A 19,889-nucleotide genomic window follows, 5' to 3' on the forward strand; every position below is an offset into this window, starting at 1 on the left:
CCCCCTGCCCTCTCCCAAGGCGCGCACGTGTCTAACCCCCGTATTCACAAACGCTCCTCGACTCGACTTTGAGCCTTCACTTGATAGAAATGAGCACTGCGCCACCGCTCGACTGAAAATGACGCTGCGCTACAAGAGAATAGCAGCAAATTATCACTGATATGCAGTGACTTTCTCTGCCTAGAGATGGCGCTCCCATCGGCTTTCTCAAGTGAAGGTAAAGCGTTGAGTGAAGGGACGTTCTAGAATACGGGATAAGCCCCGTATTCTAGAACGCCCCTTCACTCAATGCTCCACCTTCGCTTGAAAAAGCCGATGGGAGCGCCATCTCTAGGCAGGGCAAGTCACTGCATATCAGCGATAATCTGCTGCGATTCTCGAGTAGCGCAGCGTCATTTTCAGCCGAGCAGCGGCGCAGTGCGCAACTCTGTTAAGTGAAGGGCGAAAGTCGAGCCGAGGAGCGTTTGTGAATACGGGGGTTACAATAACGCATGCATTGGTCCCGAGTCGGCTTGCAGCCCGCCATTTGCTTATCTTTGATTCTCGGCTACACTCGCGACGCAGGCCTAGTCCGCCAGTTTCGAGAGCTGTGAAATGGAACGGGCGCCGATCCACTAAGAAGAAAGGAGACACTTCGTCCTGGCGTTATATTATCTGGGGCGTTACTTCCCAAGAACCGAGGGATGATTACGAGAAACGCCGTAGTGAAAGGGCTACGGAAAATTTTTGACCACCTGGTGTTCTTTTAGCGTTCCCTGACATCGAAAAGCACACGGGCACCTCCACCATTTTCGCCTCCATTGAAATACCGCCACGGCAGGGAATCGAACCCACGCCCTTTGTGTCACCAGACGGGTATCGCAGCCACTTTTCCACCGAGGCGCGGACACTTCGCCCTGACAGCGTTACAGACTGAGAACCATATTCTTCAACTAACTGTGACCCGAATTTCCTCCTTGACTTCACCGAGTTGGGCACAGCGCTCCTTCTCCGCTGAAACTGACGCCGGACTTCGCGGGAATAGCTGCAGAATATCGCCGGTGTCCAGTGATTTCTACCGCCTATAGAGACCGCGAAACCATGAACTTTCTCAAGTGAAGGCAGAGCGCTGAGTGAACAATTTTGAATTATTACACACATGCGCAGAGCCTCACTGTTATATGCGCCTGAAGATACTAAGTTTCAATAATGTATTAGACTAATAAAAGCAGGCATATGGCATTACAATGGAATGGAAAGGTGGGCAAGTTGGTAATTCATGATTGTTCAGCGAACTGGGAGCGCGGTGGTAAACACAGGCACAAAGCAAAGAGGGGGCACACAGCACGAGCGTTCCCAGTTCGTTGAACAATATGGGATTAACTGAGGGCAAAGCGGTATGTAAGACATAGAGGTCACGGAGTTCCGTCCACTAGACATCGAAAATATCTAATGTAAACTTATCCGCAATCAGCAACCGTCCCTTCGAGAAACGAGGTGGACACAAATTCCTTTAACCAAAGCATCTTTATCCGCCTCTTCTTCGTATGGCCGGGGTTATCAAACCCAATGTATCAAGCAATCGATCAACACTGAAAGCCGTTCTCACTTCCTGTAAAACCAGGGCCACATCACGATAAACTATCTATCTCATCTTCCGGGTTGGACTTTGAGGGAACGATTCAGTCGTTACTCGCCGAAGCGCGCACAATCGTCCACGCACGACGGCACTCTATAGACAACCACCCAAAACACGGACATACCGCGAACCACCTCTCCTTCTTCTAGGAAAGCCGGGCGCCCAAACTCCGCCCCACGTTCCGTCTCTTCCAACGCGGAGCGCTGTACGGTGCCAAAAGTGGTGCTCGTCACGAGATCGTGAGCCGAAACGTCACCGGGACCTGACGTATAGGCGGGGCGAGCGCGCGTGCGCGCTAGACCACATTAAAGTGCGAAAAACACAGCGCCGCGGAGCGCACGCGTCAAACAATAGTCATCGACCTCGGCGCCGAAAAGGAGCGAACGAAACGGAAGCGAGAGAAATCGCACGCGCAGGGCGCTTCTGTAGTTGCCACATTCGACTGTGAGGGGGCGTGGTAGTCGGCACCTTTGCGCCTCGCGCGCCCTCTATAATCCGCTCCCGCGTAACCTGTGCGCGCGTGGATGCCACTTTGTAAAAAAAGAAAACTAAATCAAAGGAGTACTTGCCGCGCACGCCCGCCCGCCCACAGCATCAAATCCCTCTGCTACAGCGTCAGACGGGCGAGGCTGGACGGATAATAAAACAAAGTGGACGCTTTTTACTTCACTGCCGAACGAGTTCGTTGACCGTACGTCAATTCAACCAGAAGCTCGTGACGAGAGCTCATCGCGAGACGGAAAGACTGGCGAGTTAATGCATTAGAGTCGTCTTTACGACGAATGATGAACGACATGAAAAAATAAAGAGATGCAGGCAAAGAGTGAGTGAGCGAGGCGTTTTCACTTCCGGAACCTCGCACCGCAAAAAAAAAAAACATGACCTTCACATCCATTGCTCTGTATGGCTGTTTCCACTCGGTCAAAATATATCCAGTTATAAAAGTAAAAGTTTAGGTAAGTTAATAATCCATGACATTCCATGTAATAAGTGCAACTAAGACTAAAAGAAAAATATAATGTAGGAGTTGAAGGGAGGAATAGACAACAGAGCACAAGCTTTTAACTTTTCCTTTCGTCTACACATATCTTTATTTCCATTCGCTGTGTTTGAGTTGCTCCAAAACCGTTGAGGCACGCCCTGTGGCCACCGTGTGTTGAAACACAACGGCGAAACAAAACGTCTTATATTTCAGAACCTGCATCCAGATTTTCGTCAACCAGAAGATCGGTGCCGATAAGTTGTTCGCACTTTGACGCCAAATTCTCTTCAGAAATGACCCACATATGGGAAACGGCAAAGGTCGTCTTGGAAAACAGCAACGACAGCTGACATTTTGAAAAAAAAAACTACCCCCCTCCCTACTTGCTTCAATATTATTCACTGTGAATGTCCTTTCGGGAATAAATTTCATGACCGCAGCCGGCTAGCTGAAGTGGGTTTGAGATCGTTGAGCTAAGCAGTGAACACTGAAAAAGTGATGTTGAGTCATACTTTTATAAAGAACGTAATGAAACCGAAAAACCTTACAAAAAGCCTTTCTCGGTCTTTCATATTCTGGGACGACATTTCAAACGTAACATATTTGTCATTCCTGCCTGGTATCCACCAAGACAAGCGCTGAGGTGACATACAATATCGTCTGAGGACCCCTTCTACGCAGTGCAAGGAAGAATGTTCAAGACCCCTAACATTCACAATGGCCTGTAACGCATTTCAGCAGCATCCGTGCAAACAAAACAAAAAATACGAGCAGAGACAGTTAATACTCAAACCATTACCACCAAAAGATATGAAAGTTCTTGAGTGCGGTTGTCGCTAGGGGCGAACTTTCGACAAGCAGTGTTGTCTTCTTCTAGGCTGCAACTCAGTAGACAAGACCGCTAGTTGAAATATCGGCTCCAGCAAAGCCCGTGTTTCAACATTTTTCACCACTAGCTTCTACCTTACCCTGAGCTTCGGTCACCAAATGTTAACCTATAGATTTAAGATTCAAGGGTCAAAGTTCCCCTGAAGTTGTGTCGCCAAACGTAAGCCTTCCCGTAAACTTAAGAAGATCGGACTGGGCGACAAATGGTGACATTCAAAAACTTCCACAAAGTAAACGAGTGAATCCCGTGGCCGTAGACCCTACGGGTTCATGACCCGGGCTAACCCTGGCTCAACGCCAACAGCCTTCACCAACAGACAGGAAGACGGCGTAGACGTATGCGTCGTGTCTGAACAGGAAAGCCGCAAAGAGCGCGAAAAGAAAAAAAAACTATACAGATATATACGGGGTTATCTATCCCTCGACACCCCGATGCAAACCAATTCATCGCCAAACTATTGGAGCGACCATGAAGGCACCAGAGAGGAACGCGTCCGATGCAAACGCCCAAGAGTTGTGCCGACCGCTCTTTCTTCGGAGAGAGCATCCAACAGAAACTTCTAGAGATCAGCGCCACTGCGAAGTCACGCGCAACGAAAAGCGACATCGAGAATTGGTTATAGTATCGTCACATAGTTGACCCTGCAAAACTTCTTCGACGAATGGCTGGCTGCCTGTTATTCTTAAGCACATACGGCCTCCCATGCGTATGTAAACTGCGAAACGTATATGAAACAAAATAAACGTAAAAAGTAGAGAAGAATGTGGCAAAACAATGTTTTTTAAACACACTCAGCTTCCCTTCAGGTCCATGTCCTGTTATCGTTTCTTTAGGATAGTTGGGCGTGATGACCATACACACGTATACCAATGTTATGCAAACAACGCATTACCATTTCTTTTAGGCCGTGGACCTTCCCTCTTGAAAGGCGTGTGGCCTTCGCGCGTAATGGAAATGTGTTGTTATTCCAGGCCAACCGAAAGGTACATACACATAATACGCGACCCTCAGTCCGCACAAGAGAGGCGTTAGACCGATTCGACAAAATCGTGTCGTCTTTCTTCTATTTGAGAAAAAAGAAACAGACAAAAATCCCCGGCTATTGCGAAACTGGCGAGAAAAGGCAGGAACAAAAACATTGCAAAAGGAAGCCACAAATCTCGAGCAGCCGTTTGGGGCAAATCAGGGCTCAGAGGGGCGACGTAATACGACCCCAAGTTCTACATATACGCCATAATGTCTGGAAACGTATAATTAGGACACACAAAGTTATATCACACAGAATATCATTTCATATGTCACACGGCATTTAAAGAAAAGACAGCCTACTAATATATATATATATATATATATATATATATATATATATATATATATATATATATATATATATATATATATATATATATATATATATATATATATATATATATATATATATATATATATATATATATATATATATATATATATATATATACAGAGAGAGAGAGAGAAAGCGATGAGCTCTAATTGACAATAATACCAAGCAAAGTACAGAGGAAGATATTAGACCAAATGGTAATGTAAACGTGAAGAAAGAAAAGTGGGTGAAAAGATAACTTCCCTTGAGCGAGAACCAAATCTGCGACTTGCGAATAACGCGTTCGATGCTCTACCAACTGAGCTACCACGGCGGCTATCCCCCCAGCCACTTTATTGGGTATATATGTGAACTAAATGTGGGAGTGTTCGTCAGCGCCACCAGTAGCTATTGCGGCGAGTGTGGCACATTCTTTATGAGCCTGTTTGGCGTCACGAGGGTCTATATTAACGGGGGTATATATTAACGAGGGTTCCGTACTGGCAGACTTGGTGCCTCTAGATTGTATTTACGAGGGACTATTGGTCAGCTGCCAGCTCGTAATAAGTTCACGTGCTACGTGACGCCAAACAGGCTCGTAAAGGGTGTGCCACACTCGCCGCTATGGCTAATGGTGGCGCTGACTGACACTTCCACGTTCAGTTCACATATATACCCTATAAATGGTTGTGGGGCTAGCCGCCGGGGTAGCTCAGTTTGTAGAGCATCGAATGCGTTATTCGAAGCTTGCAGGTTCGGTTCCTGCCCACGGCAAGTTATCTTTTCATCCACATTTCCTACGCAAAACGCGACAAAACGCGGCCTTCATCAGGGAAAAAAAAAATTTTCCCTGATGAAGGCCGGTCCCTGGCTGAAACGTAGCAAAAATAAAAAGTTTTCGGTTTTCGTTTTGCCCGTCTTCTACTTCTTAGTATGTATATATGTATGTATATATATATATATATATATATATATATATATATATATATATATATATATATATATATATATATATATATATATATATATATATATATATGTGTGTGTTATCTCGTCTCGGCCTACATTGTTACATGGCATCAGACTTGGCCACATTTGCCCGCCATTCAGTGTTTGCACACGGCATACGATGCTCGCAGCGCACAAACCTCTGAAAGCACAGCAAATGTCAGACCAAATGCAGCGAAAATGGCGTTTTGAGAAAGCCAAAAGTGCGTAGTGACTTCAGCAGAACATGGTCGCCATCCGAAATCACGTTGTTGGCACGCAAAAAGTGGCGAGAGGACGTTTCGGCTGATTACACGCAGTCTTGAACCACGTAATGAACGAAGTCGCGCAAACGACAAAAGAAAAAAAATGGCGACTTTAGTACTACCATCCTTCAAAATAATTACTGATTGCATTTTATCCCAGCGGACTTCTCGATTTCGTCTCTCCGTGTAACTCCCAGCCTTCGTCGTCTCTGTATTCCGTACGCTCCTAATCAATCTGCTGCTTATACTGTACACACCGGATGTAAGTTCTATATATGCGTTACCAGGGCAGTCCAGGAGGATGTTTTTTTTTTTGGCTTCATGTCAACTAGAATTGATTCGCTCCCCTGTTTTCTGTCCCCGGCGCATTCTGCCATTTTCTAATACGTCATTGTTACTCCTATCAATTTTAGTTCTTTTGCAGGCTGTGCAATATCTTCTCTACTTGCTTTGTCATCGCGATGGTGTGGCAACAATCATGCATATGCAACAAATATGCATCACGCCGTTCTCTAAAAGTGCGCACTCTCTTTAGGACACGTTGCCAGGACGTCAAGGTGACGACCGAAACACGCGAATACATAATGCACGTATCTACCGTATATCACCAGTTTTATCTTACAGTCGCGAACGATACAAGGTGACAGTAAGGAAGCCCATAAACACCATGCACAGGGACCACAAAGATAGGAGTACGCCAGGACGACCTTGGCGGCACCTCAGACCTAGAGAATGCCACCGTTTTTTTTTTGTTGTTTTTTGCATAGCAAGGCGACGCCATCAATGTACACGGTTAGCTGCCTCAGCAACCCGTACAGAGCTGTGACGATCTTACATTCTCCACGACAGCGTGTAAATTACCGCGCAAACACTCCAACAGAAATGAAGCGTATGCTATAAAAGACAACGTCGCATTCCAGCAATATTTTCAAGTTCTACAAGTGCCAGCATTTGAGCCCCTCATAGTGGTCGTATAGTAGACCGATCTGTCAACCAATCAGTGAAGGCCCTTGTCCGCTGGTCCAATCAGAGACGAGCGAATCGCGGAATACGAAAACACGATGCGGATTTTACCGTCTTAAGTATTATGAGCACACAAGAAGTTCGTGCGCAAGGAATGTTTCCGCCGCGTTTTGCATAGAATTTACGATAAACAAATACGTCAAGCAAGACAACCTTATAAAAAGTGCAATGACAAATCAAAAAAGGATCTGTTCAATGCAGTATAATTTCGATAGAAAAGCTGTAATATTTCCATATAAAAAATGCATGGGAAACAAGAAACACACAGGCACACGTGGCTAATTCCCACCTTGCGTATTTGTTCATCAATTTATTCCTGGCTAAAATTGACGAAGGTTCAGGCGCGTCCTCTTTCAACATTAACTGTTACACCTACACTTTTCCAGGTCACGGCGGCCGCATATTCGATGGCAGCGAGAATTCATGAGGCCCGTGCGCTTAGATTTAGGTGCACGTTAAAGAAACACAGGTGGTCGGAATCTCCGGAGCCCTCCAGTGCGGCGGCGTCTTTCATAGCCATATAGTGGTTTTGGAACGTTAAACCCCAACGATTATTATTACTACTTCAATAAAGCTTCTTCTCGGGCTAGTTGGTGTTGTATCCCAGACATCATATTTTTTAGCGCGGAAAGGAAGAAAAGAAAGTGCTATAGCTGAGAAAAGAATACAGCGGACAGAACAAGCGCTGAAAGTCAACTGGCTTCATTCAGAAAAAACCAGAAAAAAAGACAGATCGCCTAAAGCGCATGCGCGTTGCCATAGCACAGCTAATCAATCATCGGACTGGGTAATCTGAACTGGCCACCATACAAATGTGTTGACGTGTCGCTAATACACTATGTGCTCTTGCACAAAGCGTATTCGTGACAGATTGTTTAGCGCTTGCCCTGTGCAATGTCTTCTATTCTTCTCAGCTATAGTTCTTACTTTTTCTTCTTGTTCAGGCTAAAAAATATCAGGTATGGGGTATTATTATTACCCCTACACTTTCGGGTACAATGTAGCTTAACGGCAAGTTAAGCTAACGGCAATGCCTCACGCTAAACTCTGGAAAAAATTGTCATAAGAACAAGACCAAAACCCAACGCAAGTAAAAAAAAATAAAGTGCATTTCAGCGATAACTTAAGCACCCATGGATTGACGATTCTACTGGCTGTGATGAAAGGGTCGAAAAATAAATCGGTACATCGTTACAGAAGTCCCAACTTCGCCGCAAAGGCAAAACAATCAACGCGATAGCAACTAATTGGATGGTCACACGCAAAATGTCAAGCAGATCGAAACTTGCCCCGCTTTTCTTGCGCACAAATGACGCACGAAACGTATAGGTAAACATGAACACAAATAAACGTCTCCGTTGTTATTCCGCTGTGTCTGAAAAGCGCGCCCTTTTCGCAAGCGGAGACTGTGCAACGTTTGCAGTGACCTTTGTGCGCCCGGTAACTACAACAGAATCATTCCAGTGAAAGCCCAAGGCAGGCCAGCCAAGACGTACAATTCTCCCCACCACGAGGTAAAGGCGCGCGAGTAAGCGTCCATACCCCTCTTCTCCACGGGCATACCACGCGTGGGAGATGATAGCGCGCTCCGCCGCTTCGTGACGATGTGGCGACGCGCACTTATTCCGCCATCTTGCTGGTAATGCTGAAAACACGATAGTTCCCCCGAGATGCCTGTCACCAGCGGTAAAAGGTAGGCATGAATAGCTTGCAGTTTGAACGTTGAAGGAGGTGCTTCTCCGTGACTCAGTGGCTAATGCCTCGCACTCACGACTCAGAGATCTCATGTTCGGTTACGCGAGCCGGAGGCTTTTAGGGGAGAAGGTCCTCTTAGTATAACCTTGTCCTGCATGTGGCCTAACAGAGAGAAGAATAGAAGAGAAGAAAATGAAGGCAGTATATCTCGAACAGTATAATAGATGGCGGTGTCTCTTAAAAGTAAATACAAACAGCAGTTGATTCAAAATATTCTAGATGGCGCTGCACCACTGCTCCCCGATTGGCTGCTTCGCGGGTTGTGGCTGGGTGATCGAAGAAGGAGTGCCTCTCTCAGTCTTCTGGATTGTCACCATACATGGTGGGTCGTTTGTGACGCATGGACGAAGCAGAGCGGCGGGCGCATAGAAGACGCTCGCGCTCGGCTCCCTTGCCTCGCGTCTCGTCGGTGTTACCCGTGCGCCTTCTACATTCTCGAACGCGATCGGACGCATGCACTAATGAACGGACGAACAGACACTCGCCCCACTCGTCATCATTCGCTCCGGTAGATATGATGGGACTCTTTTCTGCATTATTTTTTTTCTTTTCTGCGTTTTCATATATAGATACGTATACATATACGGTGAGTGACGGCTACGCCGGCGGCCATATTTAGCGGAGTGTGTTCATATAATTGCTATCGCAATAAAAACGCGACGCGATCACCAGCCTAGTCATACTACGTGCGATTTGCAGAATTTCTATGTCTCACATTTCGTCCTTTCTTTTTTCTGGGTTTCAGAGCTTTTCTTACGGTCCATGAGTGTTTACTTTCACTTAAGGTTTCGGTTTTCAGAAACTTTCACGAAAAAAAAATCGCGTCTTCAATAAAGCGGTTGTGTTTCGGCTGCGCCACTGGTTTTAAATTTTTTTTGTTTTAACTGCAACAAGTGTTATCGAAACCGTAACAGTGAATGTCGCACGACAAAAATTCTTCATTCACAACTATTTCATTCGGTGATGTTGAAATGGCTCTTCGAAATAACAGTGCCTCCAGATGCCAAACTGCTGTAGTATGTAAAACAAGACCGTTTTGCCGAGTCATAGCCGTCACGCATCAAAACCACAGACTTTACAAAACAAGGCCTCGACGCAACACCCAACGCCCCTCCCGTCGTCCCCTCTTATCTACGTGTTACGAAAGTGTAGCTGTATACATTCTCGTAAAAGCATATTGCCGTATAGCCATTAAAAGAAGGAAATTGGCGCACACAGAGTAAGAACGATGGCCAAGACGACATCGCAGGGAGAGTTCGTGCACGAGAATATTTTCCGTCGCCCTCGTTGTGGGCACGCACTTTTGTATTAAAGTTTATTAATTGATGCGGTATAACGTCCAAAAGCTACCATGCAATTATGGAAGACGCCGTTAAAAAGGGTTCTGAAAATTTCATCATGCGCACCGAACGTTCTTTAACGTGCGCCTAAATTTAAGTCCCAAGCGTTTTCGATTCTACCGAAAATACAGCCGTCGCGGCCGGGATTCTACCAAGCAACCTGCGGGTCTACACTCGGCTGTCATAACAACTTGAACTCCATGGCGGTTACACAGTTTTCTCGCTTCGACGTTGCAGCAACGAGCCGAAATTTTTATGAGACAAAGCTATGGTGGCTAGAACAAAGCATAGTCTTAAAACGGAGACAAAAAAAGAAAAAAACAGGCAGCCCAATCTCTCATCTCGAGAGCAGATTTCAATAAGATGGAAGATTTTGGTTTGTTGGAATAATGACACGACTGATCGACACTTTCGATGGAGGTGAAAATGCTGTAGGCCCGCGTGCTCAGATTCGGGTGCGCGTTAAAGAACACCAGGTGGTCAAAATTTTCGAAGCCCTCCACCACAGCGTCTCTCAGAATCATATGGTTGTTTTGGGACGTTAAATAAAAAAAAACATGTCTGATCAAGCACCGAAAGATAAAGACCAAGACAAAATAAAAGGTACAAAACCAGCGCTCTTCTCCGAACTGACACTCTGTGTCGGTTTCTTTGACAGATTAATAATTTACACATCTGCATAACACATTTATTGTCAAGTGACATGTTAGATCCGGTGATCGCAAACTGAGCTCAGCTTGCGGGCCACAGTAAATTAATTTCTTCCCGGAAGGGATGGGAAAGAGAGCAAGGCTTGGGCGACGCTATTGGGGATGGGGTTGATGGGAAAATCGAACAAAAGATACGAAAGACGCTAGGTCTTTCCAATGTATGATATATGGGTCATCCCTTAAGGACATTCGGCGTCACAGGATTCAAAGAACACATTGACACGAATCTGCAGAATCGCTAAAATATGTACGCCGATTACGTAAAATAAATTTTACGTTCGAACTTACGGGTTGTCTCAAGTAACAAAAAAAGGACGCTTGAAGCCAGTCACATATTAGTAGCGTACCCGAACAGGACGTTATTATTGTGAATAGGCTAGCAAATAATGCGAGTGCAATTTAGCAAAGTAAAAACAAAATCTATCGCACCGTAATAAAAAGTTATGGGATGAGCACAGTTAGACACAAACGCAGGCCCCTGTTTTAGATGAACCATTTGATTTTACCACTTTTCCACCCCTCCCCTTGTTGCAGTTTTCTTTGTGTTTCATTTCGCAAAATAAATACGTCAGCTGCGAGAATAGCACTCATTCTGTGTTTTCGCGCTTTCTTTTTTTTTCTTTTAGCCCGTGTCACAGAGCTGCATCAAACATGCCCGTTTATTTGGTTGTTCTTTATTATTCACCATTAATGACGAACAGCTCGCTGAATTTTCAGCCCTGACAATAATTCTTTGTTGTTTGTCCGTTTCGCCTAACGTAGATGAACCGGCCGAAGCCTGAGCTCACTGATATTATTTTCGTGCCAAGTCGCTCATATATTACAACGCAGACGACGCTCCCCGGTTTATCGCAATCAGGCCAGATAAAAGCTAAACGCGGCTGCACCATGACGAAGTTCATGGTAACCTTGTCACATCGCCCGCCCGTGCCCTTTTTAAGACGGCGCTGTAAGGCTGTACACAACCCACTTGACAGCCGAGAGGGCTCTTCAGTATACTTATGTAATTCACCTCTATAAGTACAGGTCAACTTAATGCCCTTAGATAAACGCGATAAACACAGAAATCGTCGCGGAGCGGCCGTGTGTAGGCACTTGCCACAGCGCCTGGCGTCGTTTCAGCAAGTTATATCGCCGTCGCCAGCACCGAAACGGTCTGCGGCGCAGTGTACGTAAAATCACCGCCTTATCGTTGCGTTTCCAAGGGCTCAAACACCCGCACGAGCCGGTTTTCTTACCCTTCTTTCCCGAATGATACCGCAGGTTGTGACCGCAAGAAACTGGGGCAGAAGTCCATCATCGCTTCATCAGGGAGGTTGAAAGCAGACGCTACCACTCCTGCGAGCGACGCACGCTTGCGGGGAGCCTTAGGGTCCAGGACAGAACCGAGGACCCTGGCCGTCGCGTCTCGCTTTCCACAACGGTACCACAAGTTGTGACTTCAACTCAATTCCCAAAGCATGCAGTCCATGATACCTCTATCGGAAAGCGAGAATCAAGCTCTACAGATCCAATGAGAGACAGAACTTTGCAGGGAGCCACGGAGTCCTGGACAGGACCCTAATCACCTGCACCTTGTCGTCCGCAACGTCGGAGTTGGCCATGATTGAGAAACTAACTGTGGCTCGGATCCCTCATCGCCACGTCACATCAAAAGCCTACGCCAGATAAGACTGTTTTTTCAACAAACGAAGCTCAGACCCGTAGAGTGCGGGACAGTACTGAGAACACCGGCCATCGCATCGTGCTTCCCGCGGCGACACTGGTCCCTGTGACAGCTGTACACTGGAGCGCAAACCCATCATCGCTACATCATTCACGGCCTACCCTGACTCAGATGCAAGCTATTCTGCAAGCAACAAAGCCAAAAGAAAGAGGTCATGGTGTCCAGTACAGTGCTGGTCATGTCATCCTGTTGTCTCTTGGTGTTCACGGACGGGCATGTGACTGCTACGAAAGAGAACTTGGCGATGTCATCGCCAATAGGCCGACCAGCAGCGAGCGTGCTTGCAGCTATGGTGTTCCGGGCCCTGCTGTGCACGCTGGTGATCTCGGCCTGCTCTCTTGCAGCGTTGGCGAGTCCTCACGGGGTCGCCATGACAACGACAGAACTGCCGTTGCCACCGTCGACTAAGAGTGTTCCAACAGTACGACCCACAGAACTGAGCAGCCTATCCGTACACCCGTTCTACAATACCAGCCCCAAGCCAAGCAGAACAGATGGGCCGCCCTCAAATGGTTCGTACACATTGGCTTCTTTCACCATAACAGCTAGCTGCGAGGACTACTAAAGAGTGAGCACTGTATTTTCGCGCCGTGACAGCCTGAAGGTTAAAGGACAGGGATGTACCAGATTCGCGGAGCTGATACGGCACCGCTAAAAAAAGGAATCCATCCTATAAGGTCGCATACTTCATACATAAACGGAATCATACAGTCGTATTATTATGGGGCGCCGCAAGGCGCAATATTAAATGTGAGATATTCTCCAGAAAGTTATCTTCAACTCAACGATCGATGTTGACATAACTTGTTCGAAAGAACATAATTATCATATATTGCATAAAAGTTCGAGCAAGCTAACAACCAGTTTATCAGGGCACGCCCCAGTGTTGCACTGTACACTATCCTAATCTGAAACATCTAAAATTGTCACTTCATGCAGGAGCAAGTCCCGGCAGTTCAAACCTTCGTCCCCTACCCTCTCGGTCTCCACTACCGCGGCGGTACCGTCCCCGATTCGGACTTGGACGTCCCACTCTCTCCAAAGGCCTGTACCCGTCCTTCCAAGTCTACTCGGCCAATGACGGCCGCGGTGCGCACCAAGGCGATACATCTGGACCAGACTCAAAGTTGCCAAGCCAGCACAAAGACCATTACAGCAAGTCCAGCAAGGTCACCTACAATCCTGAGACACGCGACAGCAAGGATGCATCTCCAGTGCAGTCTGCAAGCCCAGAACCACGATTGAATGCAACGCTAGAGGCGACAACCAACAGCACTGTTGATGAAGATGCTACCGGCGTGACAGCCATGGTGTTGTCTGAGTCGACCATATGGACGCTGGCGCTCTGCGCCACCATGATTGTCGCCGCCGTCGCTTTCTTCGCGGTCGTTCTCGCCGTCTGCCGCTGTCGGCAGCAGCGTGAGCGTCGCAAGCGATTTATGAAAACACATAAGAACATCCGGGTAATGCAAAACATGGTCAAGGTCGCCAAACGCCGCCAGAAAGAAGCGATGATGGGCCAGGGTCCCTTTGCCAGGGCCTCCACACAATGAAGAACAGACAACAAGCTTTTTTGACAAACTACTATGACACAGGTCGAAGAGATGACTGTTTGCATGCTTGTATTATACCGTGAGTGTGATAGGTTGTTTAGCGACCAAAACTTTCGAAGTCGCAAGGCACGCAAGCATGAATCTTTCAGTCTATTCATTAACAGCTATGCTTTTGGCCAATGCTCACAGCCTAGAACTGGGGTCCAGTTTCAGTATCCCTACAGGCATTGAAACTACACATCGACATTCAAAGCACTGAAGACCACATTACGACGCAATGTCATTCAGGAACCATATCACAGAAACTGGTTTCTGTGAACACGACTGGGCAATAGCAGTGATTCAATGACAGTGCACTGAGCTTTGAAAAGTATCACTACTTCTTTTAATATGCACATATATAAGAGTGATTGCCAACACCTCCAAGAAAGAGCTCAAGAAAGCGCATTTGTTTGCCTATGTATTCTTTTTTCAACTTACGACCTCAAGCCACGAGTATGGTGCCACCAACTCGTTTCCCTAGTCTTCTGTATTTCTTGCTGTGCTTTCCTGTGCTGTGTCAAGGTGCCAATAACGGTGTGAGCGAAACAGATCTCATGGCATATTTACAATGCCAGTAACTGTTATATACAACAGTGCCATATGTGGTCATCACAACAGGGTATTTTGCAGGACCATTGGGCAATGCAGTAAGCAAGCTGCAACAGTCACAAACCTGTGCTTGTATTCATGCAACTGGAAGGGTGACTTATGTGTCTTCCAAATTTTTGTTATAAACACCTACACAAATGTTTTGTTACATCAATCATTTGGTTGCAGCTGCAGTGACCCTATGTATGTATGTATTTGTATGCCCTGCCATCTTACAGGATGTTGACAATGTGTACCAATTTAAAGGTATTGCAGATGAACTTTGCTGCCCCTGCAAAGCCTTTGAAATCAAAAATTTTCCTTGTCTCTAAAGCTCTACAGGCATGTTTTTCATTTAGGTTGTGGTATATGTGGAATGTTAACGATGCATAACACTGCAAAGTTATTTCAGATGATTTTTACTGCTCCTGCAAGATTTTTTTTTATCAAAAGTGTTAGCCACCTTTAAAGTAGTAAAAACACGTCTTCAGTCTGTGTCTGTGTTTGTTGCCTTGCAGTTGCTCCAGCTATTCCAAATTTTTATTTTGTCACAATCCAGTGTTAATGAAGGATTTCTTTTGAGTTGCCTACAATGAGTACTCTGTTTACAGAAAACTGTGTCATCTTTCTCCTTCACAGAAAAGAATGAAACAACCTAAGACCTCAACTAATAATCATGCGACACTTTTCGGTGTCGGTATAATGGCCCTGCTATGACTATTAGCTCAAATAAAATGTCAGGCATGTGCGAGAACTAGGCTCGCTCAAAAACTTTTTGGCTGCAACCCAGGCACTAGCTTGATCTTGTAGGAACAACCATGTCTTGCCTTTGCACCCTCTAGCAACAAAAGGTGGCCCCACTGACACAATCATGGTGAGATCTCTACAAGAAACAAAATGCTTCATTGAGTGCTATTTTGTCTATCATGAAAGTACTCTGCCTATAATGAGAGAGCTTCCATCTTACCTGTACAGGTCATACGTAAAGCAGTCCTTGTAAGGAAGGCTCTTGGCAAGAGGGTGTGTCTGTTGAAGAATAAAAATTCACCCTCACCCCACTCTTGTCTCTCAAGATTCACTGAAATGTCAATAACTCAATAACATCGTTTCAAAGCAGTTTTCAATTATAAACCAAGGACATCCCAGGCAATATTTCTTTCCTATACTGCAAATTTACAACCATGAATATATATATAAAAAACTGCTAGGTTAGACCCAAAGCATGCAGTGATAAAAATGCACAACAACAATGCCATGATTCAGTATAGAATTATATACTAAATCAAGCACTGTTCAATCTATTTTACTTCTTTATATTATTAAAAAATTAACAATGTAATTTATGCTACTCAAACGATCAGTATCAGTGGATTAATTTAACACGACAAAGAACAAGCAAATAGTGTTAGTGTCTTCAGCTAACTCTAAGTGTGCACAGGCAAAAGCCTATGCTCCAATTGTTTGCTGACCTTTCATTCACCTATAACCAACCTTGTTTCACAAATAATTCACACTTCAATCACCACTGATTCCCCTTATGAACTTATCAATTTTATGCTGTGATATCTAGAGCTTGACGCCCCAAAATCACAATATGATTATGAAAGACGCCACAGAGGAGGGTCTTGGTAATTTTAAATATCATGTGTTCTTTAACGTGCACGGACATTGCACGGACCTCTTAACATTTCGCCCCATTCGCCGTGGTGGACTAGTAGTTATGATGCCCAATTGCTGACTCACAGGTCGCGGTTTCAATTCCGGCTGCGCTGGTGGCATGTCAATTGAGGCAAATTGCTAGAGGTGTGCGTACTGTATGATGTCAGTGTACTTTACCAGATTAGAATTTTCGGAAGCCTCCGCTACAGCGTCATTTGTAATCATATCGTGGTTCCTTTACATTAAGCTCCACATATTAAAATTGGCATTTTTCTTTGGCAGAAATGCAACCCCACGACCGAGATTGAACCTAGGGCCTTCAGGTCAGCAGCCGAGCGCCCTACACCACCCCGTTGGGCGATTACTTTTGTTCTCATTAAGCAGGCTTGCAACATTATTCCGTTTCTATTGATATTTCATTCACTTTTAATTATTACCAATCCCCCCAAGTGAATGAGGGCATGCACCACGCACGACTGCTGGTACCAGGTAGCTTGCCTATAATTTTTTTGTTTTCAAGTCGCATAAATGGCTGTAATCTGAATATTACAAATTTAAGGATGAAGTTACACACAAGAAGCAAGCACAGCCTTGGTAAACTGGTAAGTCATATGTTAAAATGATCTACTCACCCGAAAAATCTTGTGAAAATATGAATACTGCCTAGCAATACTTCTGTGCAACTTCAATGCTTCATCTGTCAAAATAAACAGTACATGCATGAATTACGCTGTTCATCAAGCCAATCTTCACAACCTTGATGTTGTGGCAAAAAAAAAAGATCTATTGAAGGTAGTGTGAAAATTCGGTGGACTACACTTGGCATGATAAATCAACACTAAATTAAAGCAGCACAATGCACTCTGAATAAGCAATATTGCAAGAGGCAAATACAGAACTAATTTAACATTACTACTATTACTATAAATTTTAAGTGTGTGCATGCACTGAGAAACAGCTTGGTGCAACAAAAACATTCTGAACTTACCCAGTACAGTTGAACCATGTAGGAGTTCAAGTTCTTCAGTACTGAAGTACAGTACAGTATTGAATGATGCTGGCAGAGTAGCTACAGATTTGTCAAAGAAAATCCTAAAAATCAATGTAATCTTACTCAAGAAACTATTCAAACAGCATGATTTGATAATAAAGAATTGAGTAACCAACACAACAATATGAATAAAACACGTAAGAATGCAGCAGTGTTGTTTACTAGATCGAGTTTCATCAAGTGAAGTTGCTAGCAACAGCCACTTTTATTGGTCGGCCAAAATGAAGACCATCAGGAAGTCACTGTAACAGCCAGCCACGAAAAAAAAAAAAAAGATGATGTGGCAAGCCCAGTAATGGCAACAGATCATCTGTCCTTTCCATTGAAGCAACTTAACCTGAAACAAATATGTAGTGCAGCAATAACATCCTGCATAGCGAGAAACCTTTGATGAACAGTTTCCAAAACAAAAGAACAGAGAGCTTTAGTAAAACAGCACACTATGTAAAAAGTAAAGGTGGATAAAAATTGTTGAGCATTCTGTGTGGAGTGCTCAAGCTGTATTAAATGATAAGAAACATTGATAACAACCCCCAAATACATAATTAAATGTGGATATTCCGTATGGCTGTTGTTGAGTAGTCTGGAGAAGGATTGATTTTGCCAAAACCTATGCCAGTAACAAAGCATGCCATATCCAATAATGCAAAAGGATACATATGTAAGGGTGCCAGAAAGATGATTCACCAGCACAGAACTCAAGGATGAGAAACATGGCCAAAGCGACGTTAGACATGTTCATCATTATGGGATCATCTCTTAAAAGAGGACCAAGCTTTGATTTCTTTGCTGCAGCCGTAGTCATCATAAGCTTCAAAGGCACACCAAGAAATTGATTGCTTTCCTGAAATGTGTACAGCATAAATTATAACAATGAAGATGTGATGCAAAGTAAGTCAGCAACCATTCAGTACAAGCTGGATTCTGTAAAAATGCCTGGAAGCTAAACATGACTGAAAGCATTGGGCTGAAAAAGCAACAGCATCTGTTTTAATGTGCTTGTTAATTTCATATTAACTTAGCCATTACCAGCCAACACAAAAACTCTAAACAAACACTTATTGCTCAAAAATGCTAACACAACATGCTTTTCAAAATCAAAAGCTCAATCTGGATGCCTTAAGACATTACAATTAGACAACTCATCCTACCCGTCAATGACTGCCCAACAAACTTTTTTTTTTTTACATAGCACTTCGTAAACTCGTACTTTTTTCTTCAACTGAACTGTTCAAATGACGAACACTATGATGATGACGTTAAATTTCCCACTGAATTATAATAAATGTATAAAATTGTAAAAATCTTAGTAGGCTTGAATTTTTGGAAAGTTTTGCTACAATTTATGGCCTCCTTTTTATCAACACATGCACTAAAATACAGTACATCCTTCAATTCTTGTTCTGTATTACATTCTAACATACTCCACAAGACACTGATACAATTGGGTCTGCTCTGCTACACAGTATGCTTTAGTCTCATGTTTTTTGAGTGCTCACAAATGAATTTCAAGAAATGCTAAGCACAATAGTTCTGGTACAAAACGTGGAAGACTTTACGTCCGCAAGAACAAACTAACAAAGCAAGCGGAAACGTCATTTTACCTCAATTTGTTCATCAGCAATAAAGCCGTATTCTCCACCAGGTAAGTCTTTTATAGACACGCTTCCAAGATAAGCACCATTATCACAGCACCATTTGAGAAATGCCGGCCACATGTTGGATCGCTTTGGGAGGTTTGGAGATAGAGCTGAAATAATATATTAAAATGTATTAGGTGGGCCAGACTTCAATGCCGTAAAGAAACAAGTAGGCATAACGTTATTCTCTCACAATGCTACCCTGAAAATTCTGCAAAGCGACATCTTTTATATTCCGTATTCATATAATTGCCGGAGACTTCGAATCCCCTTGAGCCCATGCAAAGTATGTGCTGCCACACTTTCTCACTTTTTAGGAACCATTATTTGAAGCTTTGATGCCAACTAGGACAAGGTGTAGAACTAAACACTAGTGATTTTGAGATTGACATGCCTGAAAAGATGTATCCCAATTGTGAATTGACAAATAGACGACTGCTGAGCAACAGAGCGAAAGTATTAGTGAATAAACAAAAACACACTAAAGGACAGCACGAATGCTTTGCAGTACATGTCCTGTTTTGTTTTTTTGCTTTCATGAGTATCTTCTGGTGCCTTCCACTTACACAGGACTTGCGCACTTGCCCAGAAAGCAATGTTACTAAAGCAAGCTTGCTATTACGCCTCTCATACTTTCTCAAAGGTTAAGCTGGAAAGAAAGGTGATTAGAAATGTCACTTCGGTGCCTGTGTGCTTTGGAATAAGGTCGTTTTTGCCT

General features: G+C 44.4%; 2 protein-coding genes across 3 annotated transcripts in view; one reads left to right on the forward strand and one right to left on the reverse strand.

The window, feature by feature from the left end:
* Setd3 (SET domain containing 3) overlaps positions 1-19,889 on the reverse strand; it is a 59,708-nt gene that overhangs the window by 38,431 nt on the left and 1,388 nt on the right. The window contains exons 4-8 of the mRNA XM_075871069.1: positions 19,136-19,281; positions 18,189-18,375; positions 17,469-17,549; positions 17,113-17,177; positions 15,789-15,847 (exon numbers count right to left, since the gene is read on the reverse strand). Coding sequence (XP_075727184.1) covers positions 15,789-15,847; positions 17,113-17,177; positions 17,469-17,549; positions 18,189-18,375; positions 19,136-19,281 — 538 coding nt within the window. The remainder of the gene's footprint in view (positions 1-15,788; positions 15,848-17,112; positions 17,178-17,468; positions 17,550-18,188; positions 18,376-19,135; positions 19,282-19,889) is intronic.
* On the forward strand, positions 11,095-15,879 carry LOC119164143 (uncharacterized). Of its 2 annotated transcripts, XM_075871070.1 has the most exons (3): positions 11,095-12,080; positions 12,176-13,150; positions 13,578-15,879. In XM_075871070.1, the coding sequence occupies exons 2-3, from the start codon at positions 12,793-12,795 to the stop codon at positions 14,189-14,191; spliced, it is 972 nt and encodes a 323-aa protein (XP_075727185.1). In that variant the 5' UTR covers positions 11,095-12,080; positions 12,176-12,792; the 3' UTR covers positions 14,192-15,879. The 2 variants fall into 2 exon arrangements, with proteins under 2 accessions (XP_075727185.1, XP_037272150.2); XM_037416253.2 differs by having other exon boundaries at positions 11,095-13,150.

The sequence above is a fragment of the Rhipicephalus microplus genome, chromosome 8, assembly GCF_043290135.1.
Source record: "Rhipicephalus microplus isolate Deutch F79 chromosome 8, USDA_Rmic, whole genome shotgun sequence".
In the NCBI taxonomy this organism is placed as follows: domain Eukaryota; kingdom Metazoa; phylum Arthropoda; class Arachnida; order Ixodida; family Ixodidae; genus Rhipicephalus; species Rhipicephalus microplus.